The sequence below is a fragment of the Heterodontus francisci genome, chromosome 4 (assembly GCF_036365525.1).
Source record: "Heterodontus francisci isolate sHetFra1 chromosome 4, sHetFra1.hap1, whole genome shotgun sequence".
Classification (NCBI taxonomy): Eukaryota; Metazoa; Chordata; class Chondrichthyes; order Heterodontiformes; family Heterodontidae; genus Heterodontus; species Heterodontus francisci.
In genome coordinates this window covers 95,768,012-95,788,161 of record NC_090374.1, presented here as the reverse complement: position 1 = coordinate 95,788,161, position 20,150 = coordinate 95,768,012, and the positions used below count along the sequence as shown (strand labels likewise).

Sequence of the window (20,150 nt, the reverse complement as noted above, 5' to 3'; positions counted from 1 at the left end):
TATATGAGAAGAGAGTGCTGATTGGTTGGCAAGTGGACTTTGATTGGTAGAAGCATTGACATTGAGAATGCACCAGGTTTTGGTGACTGACAGTTAACTGCCAAGCTTTGTTTGAAATTTAAACCAGGCAGCTTGACTGTGATTGGTCAAGGCATTGCCCTGAGGAATGAACCAGCGAATGGCTGCCACTTATTTTGTTTAGCTGAAAGAGGCACAATGTGTGTACATGCTCTTTCTGTCTGCAAAGAACAGGGCCCTGTGTATTAATATATGTAGCTTTCAGTATGCACAAATGCGTCACACTGAGAGCCCGACTGACAATCTCATGTCTTAATGGGCTCCATTCTGTGCTCAAATTCACCTTTGAAACGCAGCAGTCAAAGGAGCTCCCTTTCCTCGACGTACGAGTTGAGAAATCTGCTAAGGGTTTCTCTACCATAGTCTTCCTCAAGCCTACCTTCACTGGTCAATACACGCGTTGGGATTCTTACAGTTCCACACGCTATAAGATTGGCCTTATTGACAACCTCATAAATAGGGCCCGAGCCATTTGCTCACCATGCAAGCTTGATGCTGAAATAGGGCAAATCAAAGACATCCTGTGTGCCAATGGCTACCCCGATCAGATCATTTCTCGCTGTATATCGTGCATACCTATGAACAGGCCTAAGGTCGCCATTTCCGGCCCTGAAAAGTGCCCAGTCTACCTCAGATTACCCTAGAAGGGTAATGTATCCCAAAAATTTAAGCAACAGATGAAGCTAGCTGTTTCACAGTGCTACTATGCAATAGCAACATGTGTGGTCACTGACAGGATGCTGCCATCAAGCCAACAATATGGCACGAATGGGATATGGTAAAACTTGAGATGACCTAATAAGACTTGCATTAAGATGTACAGTCAGCACAATCAAAGGAAAGCATTCTGTCTAACCAAAGGTGCTGACATAATCATTAGTGAAAAACATAAAAGTAGAAAGATTTATCTTAGATATAATGATTATCCTTCTACTAATTTTCCCATCCTTGAGGGTTTACACAAGGAGCAGAACATACAGATGCCTACTGTTTGATCAGAAGCACATAAACCTTTCGCCTCCTTGCGCTGAGCTACAAAGACAACTCTTGGAGCTGCAGGATTCTTTCCACTTCAGAAGCAAGAGCCTTTTTGACATTTATACTGTGCAATGCTCATTACTAGCAAGATCCCACCAAGAGGTATCACATGCAAGAATTGGAAAATTTCTTCCCAAGTTAAACCGAATTCAGAGAGTACCAAAGAGTTTATGGTTAAGCAGACAATGACCCTATCTTAATCCAAGGTAAGCTGAAATGAGCATCAGGATACAAAGTAATTTCCCAGGATAATAGTTTAAAAATCACTGGTCAAAGGTTCAAATGAAGGTTGTATTAGCTTGTGTAGATGTAAACTGATAGCAAGAACTTGATAAGCGGTTATGCGTGTAACCACTTTAGGTGGTCGGTTAGCAAGTAATTCATGGACAATCCCATATCTTTATAACTGGAAGATATATGCAATAGTTTATAGATTTAACCAAAGATATTTAATAAAAGATTTGGGTGATATCCCTAGAAAATCCTTTCCACCAGTAAATGAAAATGTGGAAATTTAATAAAGCAACCGTTCACAAACTAAATTTGCTGGACGTACCGTCTAATTTATAAATACCATTCAGATTGCTGAAAAAGCTGGGATTAAGCAGAATTTGACAATTTCACGTCATCCTGAAAAGCTCCAAATCAAACATTTCACTGTCCTAGCCTAACATATCTTACTCTCCAATTTGGATTGTCAAAAAGGATAAGGGTTTGCTTCGTAAGTTGACTGACTGATCCAAAGAATGATTCCGTGTGACTTGTCAAATCTGACAATATGGAGTCTCATATTGGTGCTGAAATCTCCATTCTTACTGACAGCGAGGCCAGAAACAGGGAACAAATGACTGATATGTCACTGCTGAATTGTGATGGCAGGGAGGCCTGAAGAGCTCATGTTATCCCTACTATTGAAGCTTCTTGTACATTAAATTCACCAACAATACGTAAAGAAGTTTTGAATACAAATGGCAGTTAATATTAATAACGAAGTTAATATTAATTTTCTTTAGGAATCAGAAGATTCTCAGAGGATTAGTTTTCCTAATCAAGAATTGACAGTCAAGTGGTCTCTCCCCAATCTTAACTGCCCCATGACATTGCTGCCAACGACAGACGTACTGAACTGTAACTGGGGCTTTTGTGATTTTATGACTTCTAAAATTTAAGATAATTTATTCAGAAGCAAATTTACTTGAAATGTTAAAGGGGAGTGTGGGAGAGAGATAAAAGGTAGCACTGGCAATGCATGTCTACTGAAGAAAACAGTACGGGACACATTTTCACTGGGACTCTGAAGTAGAATTTCAAAATTTGTGGACGACACCAAATTGGGGGCGAATAGTTTATAGAGGAGGTCTGAGACAAAATACAGAAAGACATTAATAAATTTGTGGAATGGGTGAGCAAGTGGCAAATTAACATCAATAAAGATTAGTGTGAGTTGATACATTTTGCTAGAAAGAATAAAGGAAGGCCACATGCTCCATGGAAAATAAGTGCCGAAGTGGGGTAGCAGAGTAGGAGGATCTGGGGGTACAAATAAACAAATTGTGAAAAGTAGCGACAGAGGTTAATAAGGCCATTAAAAAAGCAAACGAAGCACCAGGGTTTCATTTCTGCATAGATAAAATTGTAAAGCAAATTAGTTATGTTAAACTTGTACAGAACCTTGGTTAGACGACATTTGGAGTACTGTAAACAGTTCTGGTCTTCATATTATTAGAAAGGATATACAGGTACTGCAGAAGGTGCATAGAAGACTTACCAGAATGATACCAGAACTGAGGGGTTATATCTATCAAGATAAAAAAGCGGGAGCGGAGGCCTGAGAGCACAGTGAGATTGGGAGCAGCGACCAAGAGCGGTTAGGATAAAAGGAGCGGAAGCAGAGGCTCGACAATACTTTTTTTTATTCATTCATGGGATGTGGGCGTTGCTGACTAGACCAGCGCTTATTGCCCATCCGTAATTGGCTTTGAGAAGGTGGTGCTGAACTGCCTTCTGGAACCGCTACAGTCCATGTGGGGTAGGTACACCCGCAGTGCTGTTAGGAAAGGAGTTCTAGGATTTTGACGCAGCAACAGTGAAGGAAAGGTGATAGAGTTCCAAGTCAGGATGGCGTGTGGCTTGGAGGGGAACTTGCAGGTGGTGGTGCTGCCTTGTCCTTCTAGGTGGTAGAGGTCATGGGTTTGGAAGGTGCTGTCTAAGGAGCCCTGGTGCGGTGCTGCAGTGCATCTTGTAGATGGTACACACTGCTGCCACTGTGCGTCAGTGTTGGACTGATTGAATGTTTGTGAATTGTGTGCCAATCAAGCGGGCTGCTTTGTCCTGGATGGTGTTGAGCTTTGAGTGTTGTTGGAGCTGCACCCATCCAGACAAGTGGAGAGTATTTCATCACACTCCTGACTTGTGCTTTGTAAATGGTGGACAGGCTTTGGGGAGTCAGGTGGTGAGTTAGTCGCCACAGGATTCCTAGCTTCTGACCTGTAATTGTAGCCACGGTATTTATACAGCTACTCCAGTTCAGTTTCTGGTCAACGGTAACCCCCAGGATGTTGATAGTGGGGGATTCAGCAATCGTAATGCCATTGAATGTCAAGGGGAGATAGTCTGATTCTCTCTTGTTGGAGATGGCCATTGCCTGGCACTTGTGTGGTGCGAATGTTGCTTGCCATTTATAAGCCCAAGCCTGGATATTGTCCAGGTCTTGCTGCATTTCAACACAGCCTGCTTCAGTATCAGAGTCGTCGCGAATGGTGCTGAATTTGTGCAATTATCAGCAAACATCCCCACTTCTGACCTTATGATTGAAGAAAAGTCACTGATGAAGCAGTTGAAGATGGTTGGGCCCAGGACACAATCCTCAGGAACTCCTGTAGTGATATCCTGGGGCTGAGATGATTGACCTCCAACAACCACAATCATCTTCCTTTGAGCTAGGTATGACTCCAACCAGCGGAGAGTTTTCCCCGATTCCCAATGACTCCAGTTTTGCTAGGACTCCTTGATGCCATACTCTGTCAAATGCTGCCTTGATATCAAGGGCAGTCACTCTCACCTCACCTCTCGAGTTCAGCTCTTATGTCCATGTTTGAATCAAGGCTGTAATGAGGTCATGAGCTAAGTGGCCCTGAAGGAACCCAAACTGAGCAGGATATTGCTAAGCAAGTGTCGCCTGATCGCACTGTCGATGACACCTTCCATCACTTGACTGATGATCGAGAGTAGACTGATGGGGTGGTAATTAGCAGGGTTGGATTTGTCCTGCTTTTGTGTATAGGGCATACCTGGGCAATTTTCCACATTGCCAGGTGGATGTCAGTGTTATAGCTGTACTGAAACAGCTTGGCAAGGGACGCGGCAAGTTCTGGAGCATAGGTCTTCAGTACTATTGCTGGAATGTTGTCAGGGCCCATAGCCTTTGCAGTATCCAGTGCCTTCAGTTGTTTCTTGACATCACACGGAGTGAATCGATTTGGCTGAAGACTGGCATCTGTGATGCTGGGGACTTCAAGAGGAGGCTGAGATGGATCATCCACTTGGCACTTCTGGCTGAAGATTGTTGCAAACGCTTCAGCCTTATGTGATGTGCTGGGCCCCCCCCATCATTGAAGATGGGGATATTTGTGCAGCCACCTCCTCCAGTTATTTGTTTAATTGTCCGCCACCATTCACGACTGGATGTGGCAGGACTGCAGAGCTTAGATCTGATCCGTTGGTTATGAGCTCACCTCGCTCTGTCTATTGCATGCTGCTTACGCAGTTTGGCACGCAAGTAGTCTTGGGTTGTAGCTTCACCAGGTTGACATCTCATTTTGAGGTATGCCTGGTGCTGGTCCTGGCACGCCCTTCTTCACTCTTCATTGAACTAGGGTTGGTCCCCTGGCTTGATGGTAATGGTAGAGTGGGGGATATGCTGCGCCATGAGGTTACAGATTGTGGTTGAGTACAATTCTGCCGCTGCTGCTGCTGATGGCCCACAACGCCTCACGCATGCCCAGTTTTGCATCGCTAGATCTGTTGGAAATCTATCCCATTTAGCACGGCGATAGTGCCACGCAACATGACAGAGGGTATCCTCAATGTGAAGACGAGACTTTGTCTCCACAAGGATTGCGTGGTGGTCACTCCTACCAATACTGTCATGGACAGATACATCTGCGGCAGGCAGATTGGTGAGGACGAGGTCAAGTATGTTTTTCCCTCTTGTTGGTTCCCTCACTACCTGCCGCAGACCTAGTTCAGCAATCTATGTCCTTTAGGACTTGGCCAGCTTGGTCGATGGTGGTGCTACCGAGTCACTCGTGGTGATGGACATTGAAGTCCACCACCCAGAGTATATTCTGCACCCTTGCCACCCTCAGTGCTTCTTCCAAGTGCTGTTCAACATGCAGGAGAACTGATTCATCAGATGAGGATGGGGGAGGGGTGGGGGTAGGTGGCAATCAGTAAGAGATTCCTTGCCCATGTTTGATCTGATGCCATGAGACTTCATAGGGTCCAGAATCGATGTTGAGGACTCCTAGGGCAACTGCCTCCCTACTGTATACCACTGTGCTGCCACCTCTGCTGGGCCTGTCCTGGCGGTGCCTGGCTTGATGCCAGATGGTCCATCCAGTTTCATTCCTCATTGACTTCGTAGCAGTTGGATATAACTGAGTGGCTTGCTCGGCATTTCAGAGGGCATTTAAGAGTCGACTATATTGCTGTGGGTCTGGAGTCACATGTAGGCCAGACCAGGTAAGGACGGCATTTTCCTTCCCTGAAGGACATTAGTGAACCAGATGGGTTTTTACAACAATCAACAATGGTTTTTCTATTTTGATTCCCGATTTATTAATTGAATTCAAATTCCACCTTCTGCTGTGGAGGGATTCAAATCCATGTCCCCAGAGCTATACCCTGGGTTACTAGTCCAGTGACAATCCTACAACACCACCGCCTCCCCTTGAACAGTGACAGCGGGACAAGCAACCCAGAGTGAAGGAGATAAAAGGAGCAGAAGGCGCAAAAAATAATCAATGAGTGATGTCACAGGACAGCAGCTAGGTGATTAGCTAGTGAGTTTTACTTTCTTTTGCTCTTTAAGTTAGGGCATTGGTTTGAACTAAGAGCATGGGAAACTTTGTTCCTTTATTATATCAATAACTTAAACTAGATAAACTCATTAATTAAACTAAAAATATTGAGTATTTAAAATCTTAACTAACTAAATATATAAAACAAGTTCGATGGCAGGGCAGGTGGGTGTCATAACTGCAGCATGTGGGAGTTGGTGGAGACCAGTGAGATCCCAAATAACTGTGTCTGCATCTTGAAGAACTTTGGCTGAGTTGTTGAACTGGAATCCAAGCTGCAGACATTGTGATGCACCAGGGAGGTGGTGTGTTATCTGGACGCTTTCATCCAGGAGTCAGTCACACCCCTAGACTAGGTAGTAGTTTCTATTTGATCAGTGGTCTGGTACAGGAAGATGTGACTGCAAAGCAGGCAGGTATGGGGACCCAGGATGCAGTGATATGGGAGCCTCAGCCTTTGACCTTCAACAGGTACTTTCTACCTGTATGAATGAGAACAAAGACTGCAGGGCAGTATGAGCAATTTGACCACAGCACCATGGTAAAGGAGGCCATTCAAATAGGGGGAGTAAAAGGGAATGTGGTCGTGGTAATGGATAATATAGTCAGGGGGATAGATACTATTCTCTGCAGTTGTGATCAGGAGTCCCAAAGGCTGTGTTGCCTGCCTGATACCAGGATTAATTCTATCTCCTCCCGTAAATCAGGGTTCAGTTGTTGTGGTCCATGTAGAAACTGATGACATATGTAGAACAAGGAATGTGGTTCCGCTGAGGGTGTTTGAAGAGCTAGGGGTCAAATTAATAAGCAGAATCTCAAAGGCAATAATCTCTGGATTACTACCTGAGCCATGCACAAATTGGCATCGAATCAAACAGTCTGAGAGTTGAATGTATGGCTCAAAGAATGTTGTGGGAGTTTCGATCCATGGGGCAGAGACTACTGGGGAAAGAGGGAACAGTTCCTTCTGGATGGACTCCACTTAAACTGGGTTGGGACCAGGGTAACTAGTACTGGGAATCGAGCAAATAGGGCTGTAGATAGGGCTTTAAACTAAAAAAAAAAGCAAAGGGGTGAGGGAGGGTTTAGCTGAGGGGGAATATATAAATTTGAAGAGAAAAGTCAAGGCCGTAGGGCAGTGTAGCTACTTGGGTAAAGATAAGCAGAGTGTGACAGGAAGGAAGAGAGTTCAATAGTAATAGTGCATCAGCAATGAGTTCAAATGAGGGAAAATTGTTACGTTAAAATTAAAGGTGCTTTACCTGAATGCACGAAGCATTCAGAACAAGATAAACAAATTAATGGCACAGAGATAAATGAGTTTGATCTAATAACCATTACAGAGATGTGGCTACATGGCGACCAAGGTTGAGAAATAAATATTCCAGGGTACTTGGTGTTTTGAAAAGATAGACAGAATGGAAAAAGAGGAGTTGCTCTGATAATAAATGATGACACAAGGATAATAGCGAAGAAGGATCTTGGTTCGGAAGAGAAGGAAATAGAATCGTATGGGTGAAAATAAGATAACAAGGGGCAGGAAAAAATGGTGGTAATAGTTTATAGGTCCCCTGACAGTAGGAGCTTTAACAAAGGTAATGTAATGATAGTGAGGAACTTCAATCTTTACATAAACCACACAAACCAAATTAGTAAAAGTAGTTTGAAGAACGAGTTCATGAAATGCACTCCAGGCTGTTTCCTAGAACAATACGCCGTGGGGAGGCAGTGGTGTAGCGCTAATGTCACTGGACTAGTAATCCCAAGATCAGGAATTTAAAAAAACTAGTCTAATGCTGACCATTAAACCATTGCTGATTGTTGTAAAAAACCCATCTGGGAAGGAAATAATCTGCTGTCCTGACAACTTTTAAATGCCCTCTGAAATGTGAAAAGTTCAAGGGCAATTAGGGATGGGCAACAAATGCTGGCCTAGTCAGCGACGCCCACATCCCACAAACAAATTTTTAAAAAGCCAACCAGGAAACAGGCTATTGTAGGTCTTGTCTTGTGTCATGAGACAGGGTTAATTAGTATTCTCCTAAGAAGAGAATGATCACAATATGATGAATTTCACTGAGTTTGAGAGTGAGTTTAAGTCTGAAACTAGAAACTTAAACTTAAGTAAAGCTAATTACATAGGTATGAGGGACAAGGTGGCTAAGGTAGATTGGGAAATTGGGTTAAAAGGTATGACAGTAGATAAGTAATGGCAAACATTTAATGAAATATTTCACAATTCTGAACGCATATACATCCCATTAAAATGATCAGATGCTGCCAGACCTGCTGAATATTTCCAGCACTTTCTGTTTTTATTTCACATTTCCAGCATCCGCAGTATTTTGCTTTTATTGGAGAAATAAGGAGATGGCAGAGATAATAAACAAATATTTTGCATCTGTTTTCACAGTTGAAGGCACAAAAAACATACCAGAAGTAGTGGGGAACTGAAGGTTGAATGATCGTGAGGAACTTAAAAGTAATGATTAGTAAAAAAAAAAAAGTGCTGGAGAAATTAATGGACTACAAACCATCAAGAACAATGGACCTGATGACCTATTTCCTGTAGTTCTAAAAGAGGGGGTTGCAAATGTACTGGATGCACTGGTTGTGATCTTCCAAAATTCCCTAGATTTTGGAACAGACCCAGGTAGCAAATATAACACCAAAATAAAAGCAAAATACTGCAGATGCTGGAAATCTGAAACAAAAACAAGAAATGCTGGAAATACTCTGCAGGTCCAGCGGCATCTGTGGAGAGAAAAGCAGAGTTAACGTTTCAGGTCAGTGACCCTTCATCAGACACTGCTATTCAAGAAAAGAGGGAGACAGAAAACGGGGAACTACAAGCCACTTAGCTCGACATCAGTCATCAGGAAAATGTTGGAATGCATTATTAAAGAAGTGGCAACAGGGCACTTAGAAAATCATAATGTGATTAGACAAAGTCACCATGGTCTTATGAATGAGGAATCGTATTTGATAAATAAAAGTTTTTGAGGATTTAATTAGCAGTATAGATAAAGGGGAAACCAGTGGATGTAGCATATTTGGATTTTCAAAAGGCATTCGATAAGGTGCCACGCAAAAGATTAGGGCTCATGGGGTTGGGGGTAATATATTAGCATGGATAGTGGATTGGTTAAAGACCAGAGTAGAAATAAATGGGTTATTTTCAGGTTTGCAGACTGTAGCTAATGGGGTGCCACAAAGATCAGTGCTGGGGCCTCAGCTATTTAACAATCTATATTTATGATTTAGATGAAGGGACCAAGTGTGACAAATCCAGGTATGCTCAGGATACAAAGCTAGGTGGGGAGTAAAGAACAGAGGAGCGGGAGTGGGCCACTCAGAGGACACTGAAGTCTGCAAAGGGATACAGACAAATTAAGTAGACTGTCCGGAGAACACAAGGATTCTGAAAAGGGATATAGATAAGTTGAATGATCGGGCAAGGTGGCAGATAAAGTATAATGTGGGGAAATGTGAGGCTACTAACTTTGGTAGGAAAAATAGAAAACAGAATTTTTAATTGGTTGCGGTCAAAGATCAGCCATGATCTTATTGAATGGCAAAGTAAGCTCGAGGTGCTGTATGAATCACTCCTGTTCATATTTCCTACGTTATGAAAGACTGAACAGGCTAGGGCTCTACTATAAAAAAAAACTCAGAAAGCTTTGAAGACTGAGGGATAACCTGATAAAGGTCTTGCTGCTTATGATAGGGTAGACATAGAGAAGATCCTTCCACTTGCAAAGGCAGACCAAAACTACAGGTCATAAATATAAGATGGTCATTAATAAATCCAATAGAGAATTCAGGAGAAACGCTTAACCCCCAGAGTGGTTCGAATGTGGAACTTGCTACGATAAAGAGAAGTTGAGGTGACGACTATTGAAGGAGAAATGTTTTTTCAGGAATATGGGGAAAGAGTTGGGGTTGGTACTAACTGGATTGCTTCTCAAAGGAGCTGACACAGATTCAATGGGCTGAACGGCCTTCTTCTGAGCTGTAATTTTCTATGATTCTTATGACTAGCATAGGTGCATTTAAGGGGAAACTCAATAAAACATAAGGACCAATAGAAGATATGTCGATGGGGTTAGATGAAGAAGGGTGGAAGGAGGCTCGTGTGAAGCATAAACACAGACACAGACTTGCGGGGTTGAATGTTTCTGTATTGTAAACACTATATAATACTGTACAAGTGTTTGTACATCAGAAGAAATTTCTATGCTGGATTGCAGATTTACCTTACAGCACTTGCACCTACAAGACATTGTGCTTTATTTCCCATTGAAAATGGCATCTCACATACCTGTGCTCATAAAATATAGTATAGTACAAGTACAACAATGGGAAGAAGCATATCCCATTACCACCTATTGAAGACAATTAGGAATGGACAATAAAAATGCAGTCTTTCCAGTGTTGGGAATATCCCAAAAACAAATGAAAAAATACTGAAATGTTAAGAATAGTTTTATTACTATGTTACTAGAATATGTTCATAAGACACGTTTTAACTCTAAGAGTGATGAACAAGTTGGGGAATATTCCAGCCTTTCTGCGCTGACCAGTTTTATAAAGTTTCAACTCAGTGTGCCCCTGAAGCAAACAATATTACAGGAATAAAACTACAAGACCGTTAATAGCGTTGTTGTATTAACTGTAAATTAAAATGAGTACCTAATTTTAGTGGAAAATAAATAAATCATTTAAGTCTGTTTGCCATACTGCCTTGCTTTATTCATATCTATGGCCCTTTTATTTAAAAATGGTAATTGTACAATTTTCTATCCAATGTAACCAAACTTCTTTTTCCCTGTAACTTTAAAATCAACACAGCAAAGTGTCTGCCAATGAGCAGTTTTGTTGTTGGTCCCAGAACCATATGAATGAATGCATCTCTTGCAAGGATTAAAAATCTTAAACTGAAGTCAAGTATAAAATTAAGTTGATCCTGTTTATGCTTTTATCTTGTTTATTTTATATTTTCAATTTTCATTTGCTCGTTTAATACAAAATTTATTTTGATAATGATTTATAAAATACATTCTTTGGTAAATGGAAAAGAAATAGGAGCAGGTGTAGGCCATAGGGCCTCTTGAGCATGCTCCACTATTCACCAAGGTCCTCAAATGGTGAAATTTTAGTAAAGCTAGCTTCTTTTCCTCTATCTCCATCAGGACACCATGCATTTGGGAGTGGTGACTGTGGGAGAATGAGTTCACACTTGTGTACATCAATGTCTTGGGCTGTTTGTGGGATCAGCACATAGTGAGTTAAAACTGCTGAACAGGGATGCTTTGTGAAGCAGGCCGAAGTCAAGAATGAGGAGCTGAAGAACGTGTGAAAGTCATTCATCCATGTCTTGAGGGTCTGGAGAGATGTTCGCCTGGTCACTGTGTTCATAGTAATAAAGTGACTGAAGAGTTTATGTAGACCATATAACCATGGTAACAGGATTAGTTGAGGTTGAAATGGGCTAAGTATTGTTTTGGCTCCCTGTTAATATATTTGATGTCACTTGTGTGTCTTTTGATGTATTGTGATTAGTGGTAGTATGCATGAAATATAAAGATCAAAGGTAGAATTATGTAAGAGTTTTGATTAAACCACTGTATGCTGCAGTCACATGGATTGTGGTGTGATGTACCTGAGTTCTTACAGTGAATCATGAACTCAAAAAAGAACTGTGATATGATTTGCCTGAGCACTCATGTTGGATTGCATAACATGAGCTTGCTAAAGATGTGATTCTGTGGTTTTTATAATTGATGTGTATACTCTTGTGCTTAAAGTAATGAAACAAAATAGAACAGGAAAGCAGTCCCAACAGTGATCACACATTTTGAATTCTGTACCAAGCTGGGTGGAAAGAAAACCTTTCAGATAGCTAACTGAAGCAGGTTTTAGTATAACGTAACCTGATAGGCCAAATCTTTGAGTATTTTAACCATAACAGCAGCTATGTAACAAAACAATCAGTAGCACTACAGGATGGCCCAATTGAGAGAGATAACTCAATTTTGCACTTCAAAGGAATGGAGTCCAGACATTCAAAGGCTACACCTTGTTTTAGTGACGCCATTCTTGATGCATTGCTGGGAGCTGTAAGGGCCCGAAGGGAGATACTCTTCCTTATAGATAGGAGGAAGAAGCCTGCAAGTAAAACAAAGGAGGTGTGGATGGAGATTGCCACTGAGGTTAGCAGCAGGAGCATGGTGCCACGTTCATGTACCCAATGCTGAAAGCGGTTTAATTTTTAAAAATTCATTCATCGGATGTGGGCGTCGCTGACCAGGCCAGCATTTATTACCCATCCCTAATTGCCCTTGAGAAGGTGGTGGTGAGCTGCCTTCTTGAACCACTGCAGGCCATGTGGGGTAGGAACACCCACAGTGCTGTTAGGAAGGGAGTTCCAGGATTTTGACCCAGCGACAGTGAAGGAACGGCGACATAGTTCCAAGTCAGGATGGTGTGTGACTTGGATGGCAACTTGCAGGTGGTGATGTTCCCATGCATCTTGCTGTTCTACCTTCGAAGTGGTAGAGGTCACGGGTTTGGAAGGTGCTGTCTAAGGAGTCCTGGTGCGGTGCTGCAGTGCATCTTGTAGATGGTAAACACTGCTGCAACTGTGCGTCAGTGGTGGAGGGAGTGAATGTTTGTGGTCGGTGTGCCAATCAAGCGGGCTGCTTTGTCCTGGATGCTGTCGAGCTTCTTGAGTGTTATTGGAGCTGCACCCATCCAGGCAAGTGGACAGTATTCCATCACACTCCTGACTTGTGCCTTGTAGATGGTGGACAGGCTTTGGGGAGTCAGGTGAGTTACTTGCTGCAGGATTCCTCGCCTCTGACCTGCTCTTGTAGCCACGGTATTTATATGGCTACTCTAGTTCAGTTTCTGGTTAATGGTAGCCTCTAGGATGTTGATAGTGGGGGATTCAGCAATGGTAATGTCATTGAATGTCAAGGGGGGATGGTTAGATTCTCTCTTGTTGGAGATGGTCATTGCCTGGCACTTGTGTGGCGCGAATGTTACTTGCCACTTATCAGCCCAAGCCTGGATCTTGTCCAGGTCTTTCTGCATTTCTACACAGGCTGCTTCAGTATCTGCGGAGTCGCGAATGGTGCTGAACATTGTGCAATCATCAGTGAACATCCCCACTTCTGACCTTATGATTGAAGGAAGGTCATTGATGAAGCAGCTGATGGTTGGGTCTAGGACACTACCCTGAGGAACTCCTGCACTGATGTCCTGGAGCTCAGATGATTGACCTCAAACAACCACAGCCATCTTCCTTTGCGCTAGGTATGACTATAACCAGCAGAGTGTTTTTCCCCCTGATTCCCATTGACTCCAGTTTTGCTAGGGCTCCTTGATGCCATACTCTGTCAAATGCTGCCTTGATGTCAAGGGCAGTCACTCTCACCTCACCTCGAGTTCAGCTCTTTTGTCCATGTTTGAACCAAGGCTGCAATGAGGTCAGGTGTTGAGTGGCCCTGTCGGAACCCAAACTGGGTATCACTGAGCAGGTTATTGCTAAGCAAATGCTGCTTGATGGCACTGTTGATGACACCTTCCATCACTTTGCTGATGATTGAGAGTAGACTGATGGGGTGGTAATTGGCCGGGTTGGACTTGTCCTCCTTTTTGCGTACAGGACAGACCTGGACAATTTTCCACATTGCCAGGTAGATGCCAGTGTTGCAGCTATACTGGAACAGTTTGGCTAGGGGTGCGGCAAGTTCTGGAACACAGGTCTTCAGTACTACTGCCGGAATATTGTCAGGACCCATAGCCTTTGCAGTATCCAGTGCTCTCAGACATTTCTTGATATCACGCGGAGTGAATCGAATTGGCTGAAGACTGGCATTTGTGATGCTGGAGACTTCAAGAGGGGGCCGAGATGGATCATCAACTCGGCACTTCTGGCTGAAGATTGTTGCAAATGCATCTGCCTTATCTTTCGCACTGATGTGCTGGACTCCCCCACCATTGAGGATGGGGATATTTGTGGAGCCACCTCCTCCAGTTAGTTGTTCAATTGTCCACCACCATTCATGGCTGGATGTGGCAGGACTGCAGAGCTTCGATCTGATCCATTGCTTATGGGATCACTTAGCTCTGTCTATTGCATGCTGCTTATGCAGTTTGGCATGCACATAGTCCTGGGTTGTAGCTTCACCAGGTTGACACCTCATTTTGATCTGTTCGAAGTCTATCCCATTTAGCACGGTGATAGTGCCACACAACACGATGGATGGTATCCTCAATGTGAAGGCGGGACTTCGTCTCCAAAAGGACTGTGCGGTGGTCATTCCTACCAATACAGTCATGGACAGATGTATCTGCGGCAGGCAGATTGGTGAGGACAAGGTCAAGTATGTTTTTCCCTCGTGTTGGTTCCCCCACCACCTGCCACAGACCCAGTCTAGCAGCTATGTCCTTTAGTACTCGGTCAGTAGTGGTGCTATCGAGCCACTCTTGGTGATGAACATTGAAGCCCCCACCCAGAATACATTTTGTGCCCTTGGCACCCTCAGTGCTTCCTTCCTATTGACCTCTGTCTTGAATATATTCAACGAATGAGCATTCACAGTTCTCTGGGATAGAGAATTCAAAAGGTTCACAACCCTTTGAGTGAAGAAACTTCTCATCTCAATCCTAAATGGCTGGTTGGAGCTGCTAACCTGAGCGTCTGTTCATTTTGCCTGCATCATTGCAGGCAAAACTGACATAACAGCTTGTCCTGGCTTATGCATTTGTGGGCCACCGACAGCGAGATCTGCAAATATCTCCAGAGCCCTGGACTGATCAAGGGGCAAAGGAATTGAGGGTGGTGGTGACTTTGACAAACAGTGCTAAAGCATGGCCACCAGGTTCACTTGGCAGTAGGTCTTTTTCCAGCAGGTTGCAAATGTTTGCCACCACATGACGGGACACCATAAGCCTCCTGAGAAACTGGTGTTCCAACATGTTGAGGAAGCTTATCCCCTGCCTGTTGACCCTGTGTGCTGGGTATGGCCTCCTGCGAGCAGCACCTCTTCGTTGATCCCTCACTCCTGTGGAACTGCAGGTTGTTGCTGCTCCTGCTGGTGCTAGTCATCTTGGTCTTCATCTGAAGTCCAAAGTAACAGACATGCAAAGCTGACTGATCTGTACTTTGGAGCTCTGATCTGACGTACAAACCTCCAAAGTGCAGGTGACACGTCGAAAGTTGTAGAAGTTATCTTCCAGCAAAAATACTGTGAACACAGCCTTTCACACAAGCATGAAAGAAAGCGGCTGTGTCACTACTTATTGGCACATTTCTCTATCATGTTTTCAGCATCCTCAATTACTGCTGTGCCCCTGCCTTGCTTTCATTGGCCAGTTCCAGGAAATCTGGGAAACCCAAGGACCTACAGTTAAATTGCAATAGCTATGTTACTAACACTGTAGTTGAGCAATTACCATATTGAAATTGACAAACCCCCTTTCCCGAGGAGGTTGCGTGCATGCAGCCTAATGTGGAGTTAAAGTGGAAGTCGGCAGTTTGTACTGGGTTTCTCAACATTCTCATGTTTTTCCACTTAACACCCCTCCCACCCACACCCAAACCCATGCGCTCGCCCATGATAAAATGCCCCTATTGTTAGAGCTGAGACAACTTTAAGACTGAAGTTCACGCTTTATAAATGGCAAGTCTGATGGCCTAATAGATGCGACAAGGTAGAATAAAAAAAATCATATTTACACAGTACATTGAAGCCATCTGTAGCAAAACAGTATTATTTGCCTTTTTGACCCTCTACACCAAAATTTAGACTTAGGAGGCTAAATGGAATCCTACAGCTAATATATGTTTATGTACTAATACTATATTTTGTTCTGTCATTTTACCAACTATTAGATATTACATTAGTTATAGCCTTAGTAAAATTGATATTTCTTTAAGACATATGGTTGGTATAGTAAGTGGAAAGGTTAATATAACCAAATGTGCAATGTTCACACTCACCATAGATGCCCCTCTGCCAGTCTGCATGCTGCCTAGCCATGGCATATTTATTGGGGTGCCAGGAACACTGGGAGTATAAGGTGTGCTGCACTGTAAATCACCAAAATCGTCTCTAGCATGAACAACCAAAAACTCATCTGATCTATGAGGAAACACAAAAAATTGGAAAAGCTAAATCAGATATAAACTACTTAATAACCAGCAATATGCATTTACCCAACAGATAGGAATCTAACTGGACTTGACTCTAGCTAATGATTCTAGCAAAGCACTTAAGAGTAAAGCATCATATGAAGTACTCCTCACCTACTATTGCTAATCTTTTACAATCCTGCCACCAACCTGTCAGATGAACCAATATTCTACTATACTAATGTGTTCCTAATTAACAACTGAAATAACAAACTCTATTAGGGCAGGACTGGGTGTTAAATATTCCTGGATCCAAGGTGTTCAGGAAAGATAGGAAGGGGGGTGGTGGGGGGTGGGTAGAAAGGGGGAGGGATGGTGGTATTGATTAAGGAAAGCATTGCAGTGCTGGAGAAAAAGGATGTCCCAGAGGGGTCACGGACAGAATCTATTTGGCTGGAACTAAGGAACAAAAAAAGTGCAGTTACATTGCTTAGTGTTGTCTTTAGGCCACCAACTAGTGGGAAGGATGTGGAGAAACAAATGTGCAAAGAAATTACAGAGAGGTGCAAAAATTATAGGGTAGTAATAATGGGGGACTTTAATTATCCAAACATAGACCGGGATAGTAGTAGTGTAAAGGGAAGTGAGCCAGAGAGTGAGTTCACAAAAATTTTCCACAGCAGTATGTTTATAGTCCAACAAAAAAAAAAAAGAGGCACTGCTGGACCTGGTTCTTGGAATAGGTCAAGTGTCAAAAGGAGAACATTTAGGGGACAGTGTTCATTGCATCATAAAGTTTAGACTGACTATGGAAAAGGACAAAGAACGATCCCGAGCAAGATTAATTAACTGGGGGAAAGCCAACTTCAAAGGGCTAAGAATGGATCTGGGGCGAATAAATTGGAGTCAAAGGTTGGCAGGAAAAACAATAGCTGAACAATGGGCTACCTTCAAAGAAGAGATAGTTCGGGCACAGTCAAGATATGTTCCCTCGAAGGGCAAAGGTAGGGTAAACAAATCCAGAGCACCCTGGATGATGAAAGTGATAGAGATCAAGATAAAGAAGAAAAAGTGTGCTTATGACAGATGCCAGATAGAAAATACTATTGAGAACCAGGCTGAATATACAAGGTTCAGAGGGGAAGTGAAAAAGCAAATAAGAGAAGCAAAGAGAGAGCATGAAAAGAGACTGGCAGTTAACATAAAAGGGAAACCCAAAGTTTTCGATAAACTTATGAATAGTAAAAAGGTGGTAAAAGGAGTGGGGCTTATTAAGGACCAAAAGGGGTATTTGCACATTGAGGCAGAGGGCATAGGTGAGATATTAAATGAATACTTTGCATCTGTCTTTATTAAAGATGATGCAATCCAGGCAATGGTGAAAGAGGAGGTAATTCAGACCCTAGAAGGGTTTAAAATTGATATGGAGGAGGTATTGGATAGGCTGTCTGTACGTAAAGTAGATAAGGCACTAGGACCATGAGATGCATCCAAGGATACTGAGGGAAGTGAGAATGAAAATTCTAGAGGCATGGGCCATAATTATTTAGTCTTCCTTAGACTTGGGGGTGGTGCCAGAGGACTGGAAAATTGCCAACATTACACCCTTGTTCAAACAAGGGTATAAAGATAAGCCCAGCAACTACAGGCCAGTCGCTGATGGGGGAAAATTCTAGAAAGAATAATTCGGGACAAAATTAATAGTCATGGACAAATGCGGGTTAATTAAAGAAAGCCAGCATGGATTTCTTAAGGGAAAATCATGTTTAACTAACTTGCTGGAGTTTTTTTGAAGAGGTAACAGAGAGGGTTGATAAGGGCAATGCAGTTGAGATGTACATGGACTTCCAAAAGGCATTTGATACAGTGCCGCACAACAGACTTGCGAGCAAAGTTATAGCTCATGTAATAAACGGGACAGTAGCAACATGGATACGGAATTGGCTGAATGACAGGAAATAAAGTAGTGGTTAATGGATCTTTATTGGGCTGGAGGAGGGTTTGTAGTGGAGTTCCCCATCAGTCAGTGTTGGGAACCTTGCTTTTCGTGATGTATATTAATGGCCTAGACCTTGGTGCACTGGACACAATTTCAAAGGTTGGTGATACGAAATTTGGAAGCATTGTGAACTGTGAGAAGGATAGTGTAGAACTTCAAAAGGACATAGACAAGCTGGTGGAATGGGCAGACAGGTGGCAGATGAAGTTCAATACAGAGAAATGTGAAGTCGTTCATTTTGGTAGGAAGAACATGGAGAAATAATATAAAGGGTACAATTCTAAAGGGGTGCAGGAGCAGAGGGACCTGGGTGTGTAGGTGCACAAGACATTGAAGGTGGCAGGACAGGTTGAGAGAGTGGTTAATAAAGCATATAGTATCCTGGGCTTTATTAATTGAGGCATAGAGTGCAAGAGCAAGGACATCCTGTTGAAATTGTATAAGTCACTAGTTCAGTCTTAGCTGGAGCATTATGTCCAGTTCCGGATGCCGTGCTTTAGACGCTGGGGTGCAGAAAAGATTCATGAGAATGATTCTAGGGGTGAGGAACTTCAGTTATGAAGACAGATTGGAGAAGTTGGGACTGTTTTCCTTGAAGAGAAGGCTGACAGGAGATTTGATAGAGGTATTCAAAATCATGAGGGGTCTCGACAGAGTAGATGGGAGAACCTGTTCCCACTCGTGAAAGGATCCAGAACGAGAGGGCACAGACTTAAAGTAAAAGGTAAAGGTAAAATAAGCAAAAGCGACATGAGGAAAAACTTTTTCATACAGCGTGTGGTTAAGGTCTGGAATGCACTGCCTGAATATGTGGTGGAGGCAGGTTCAATCGAGGCATTCAAAAGGGAATTTGACAGTTATATGTAAAGGAAGAATGTGCAGGGTTACGGGGAGAAGGCTGGGGAGTAGCACTAGATGAAATGCTCATTAGGAGAGCTGGTGCAGACACAATGGGCCAAATGGCTTCCTTCTGCATTGTAACAATTCTGTGATACTATCCTGGCTCAATTTTTTTTAAAGCAACGAGTGGCACTGTTCACATTAAGTTATTTTCCACAGAGCCAGAGATGCGGCCCTCTCAAAACAAGGTTTCTCCCCTTCTCTGCACAACACGTCCTTCTAACTTCCACCTACCAAACAGGATCTTTACCCCTACAAAATTTTGTCTTTCTCCAACCCTATAACAACTCCTTGATATTTCTTTCACAGCCGTAATTGCTACATGAACTGAAAGTTATCTAATAGCACTTTAAAACCAATGATGTGTTGTGAAGTATCGTCACTGTTGTAATTTTTTATTTATTTAGAGATACAGCACTGAAACAGGCCCGTCGGCCCACCGAGTCTGTGCCGACCAACAACCACCCATTTATACTAACCCTACAGTAATCCCATATTCTCTATCACCTACTAGGGGCAATTTACAATGGCCAATTTACCTATCACCTGCAAGTCTTTGGCTGTGGGAGGAAACCGGAGCACCCGGCAAAAACCCACGCAGTCACAGGGAGAATTTGCAAACTCCACACGGGCAGTACCTAGAATCGAACCTGGGTCCCTGGAGCTGTGAGGCTGCGGTGCTAACCACTGCACCACTGTGCCGCCCATGTCGGAAATACAGTAGTCAATTTGCACACAGGCTTCCAATAACAGCAATATTGTTGGTTGAGGGATAAATGCTGGCCATGACACTGGGACAACTTTCCTGCCCTTCTTTAAATAATGTCATGGGATTTTTAACATCTACCTGTGAGGTTTTAACAGCTCATCCAAACGGCACGTCCAACAGTTCAGCACTCCCTCAGTAATGCAC

General features: G+C 43.0%; 1 protein-coding gene across 6 annotated transcripts in view; it reads right to left on the bottom strand.

The window, feature by feature from the left end:
- The window catches only part of LOC137369151 (dmX-like protein 1), a 289,553-nt gene that overhangs the window by 36,221 nt on the left and 233,182 nt on the right, over positions 1-20,150 (bottom strand). For all 6 annotated transcript variants that reach the window (XM_068029885.1, XM_068029888.1, XM_068029887.1 and 3 more), the window contains one exon: positions 16,207-16,348. In XM_068029885.1, the coding sequence (XP_067885986.1) occupies positions 16,207-16,348 (142 nt within the window). The remainder of the gene's footprint in view (positions 1-16,206; positions 16,349-20,150) is intronic.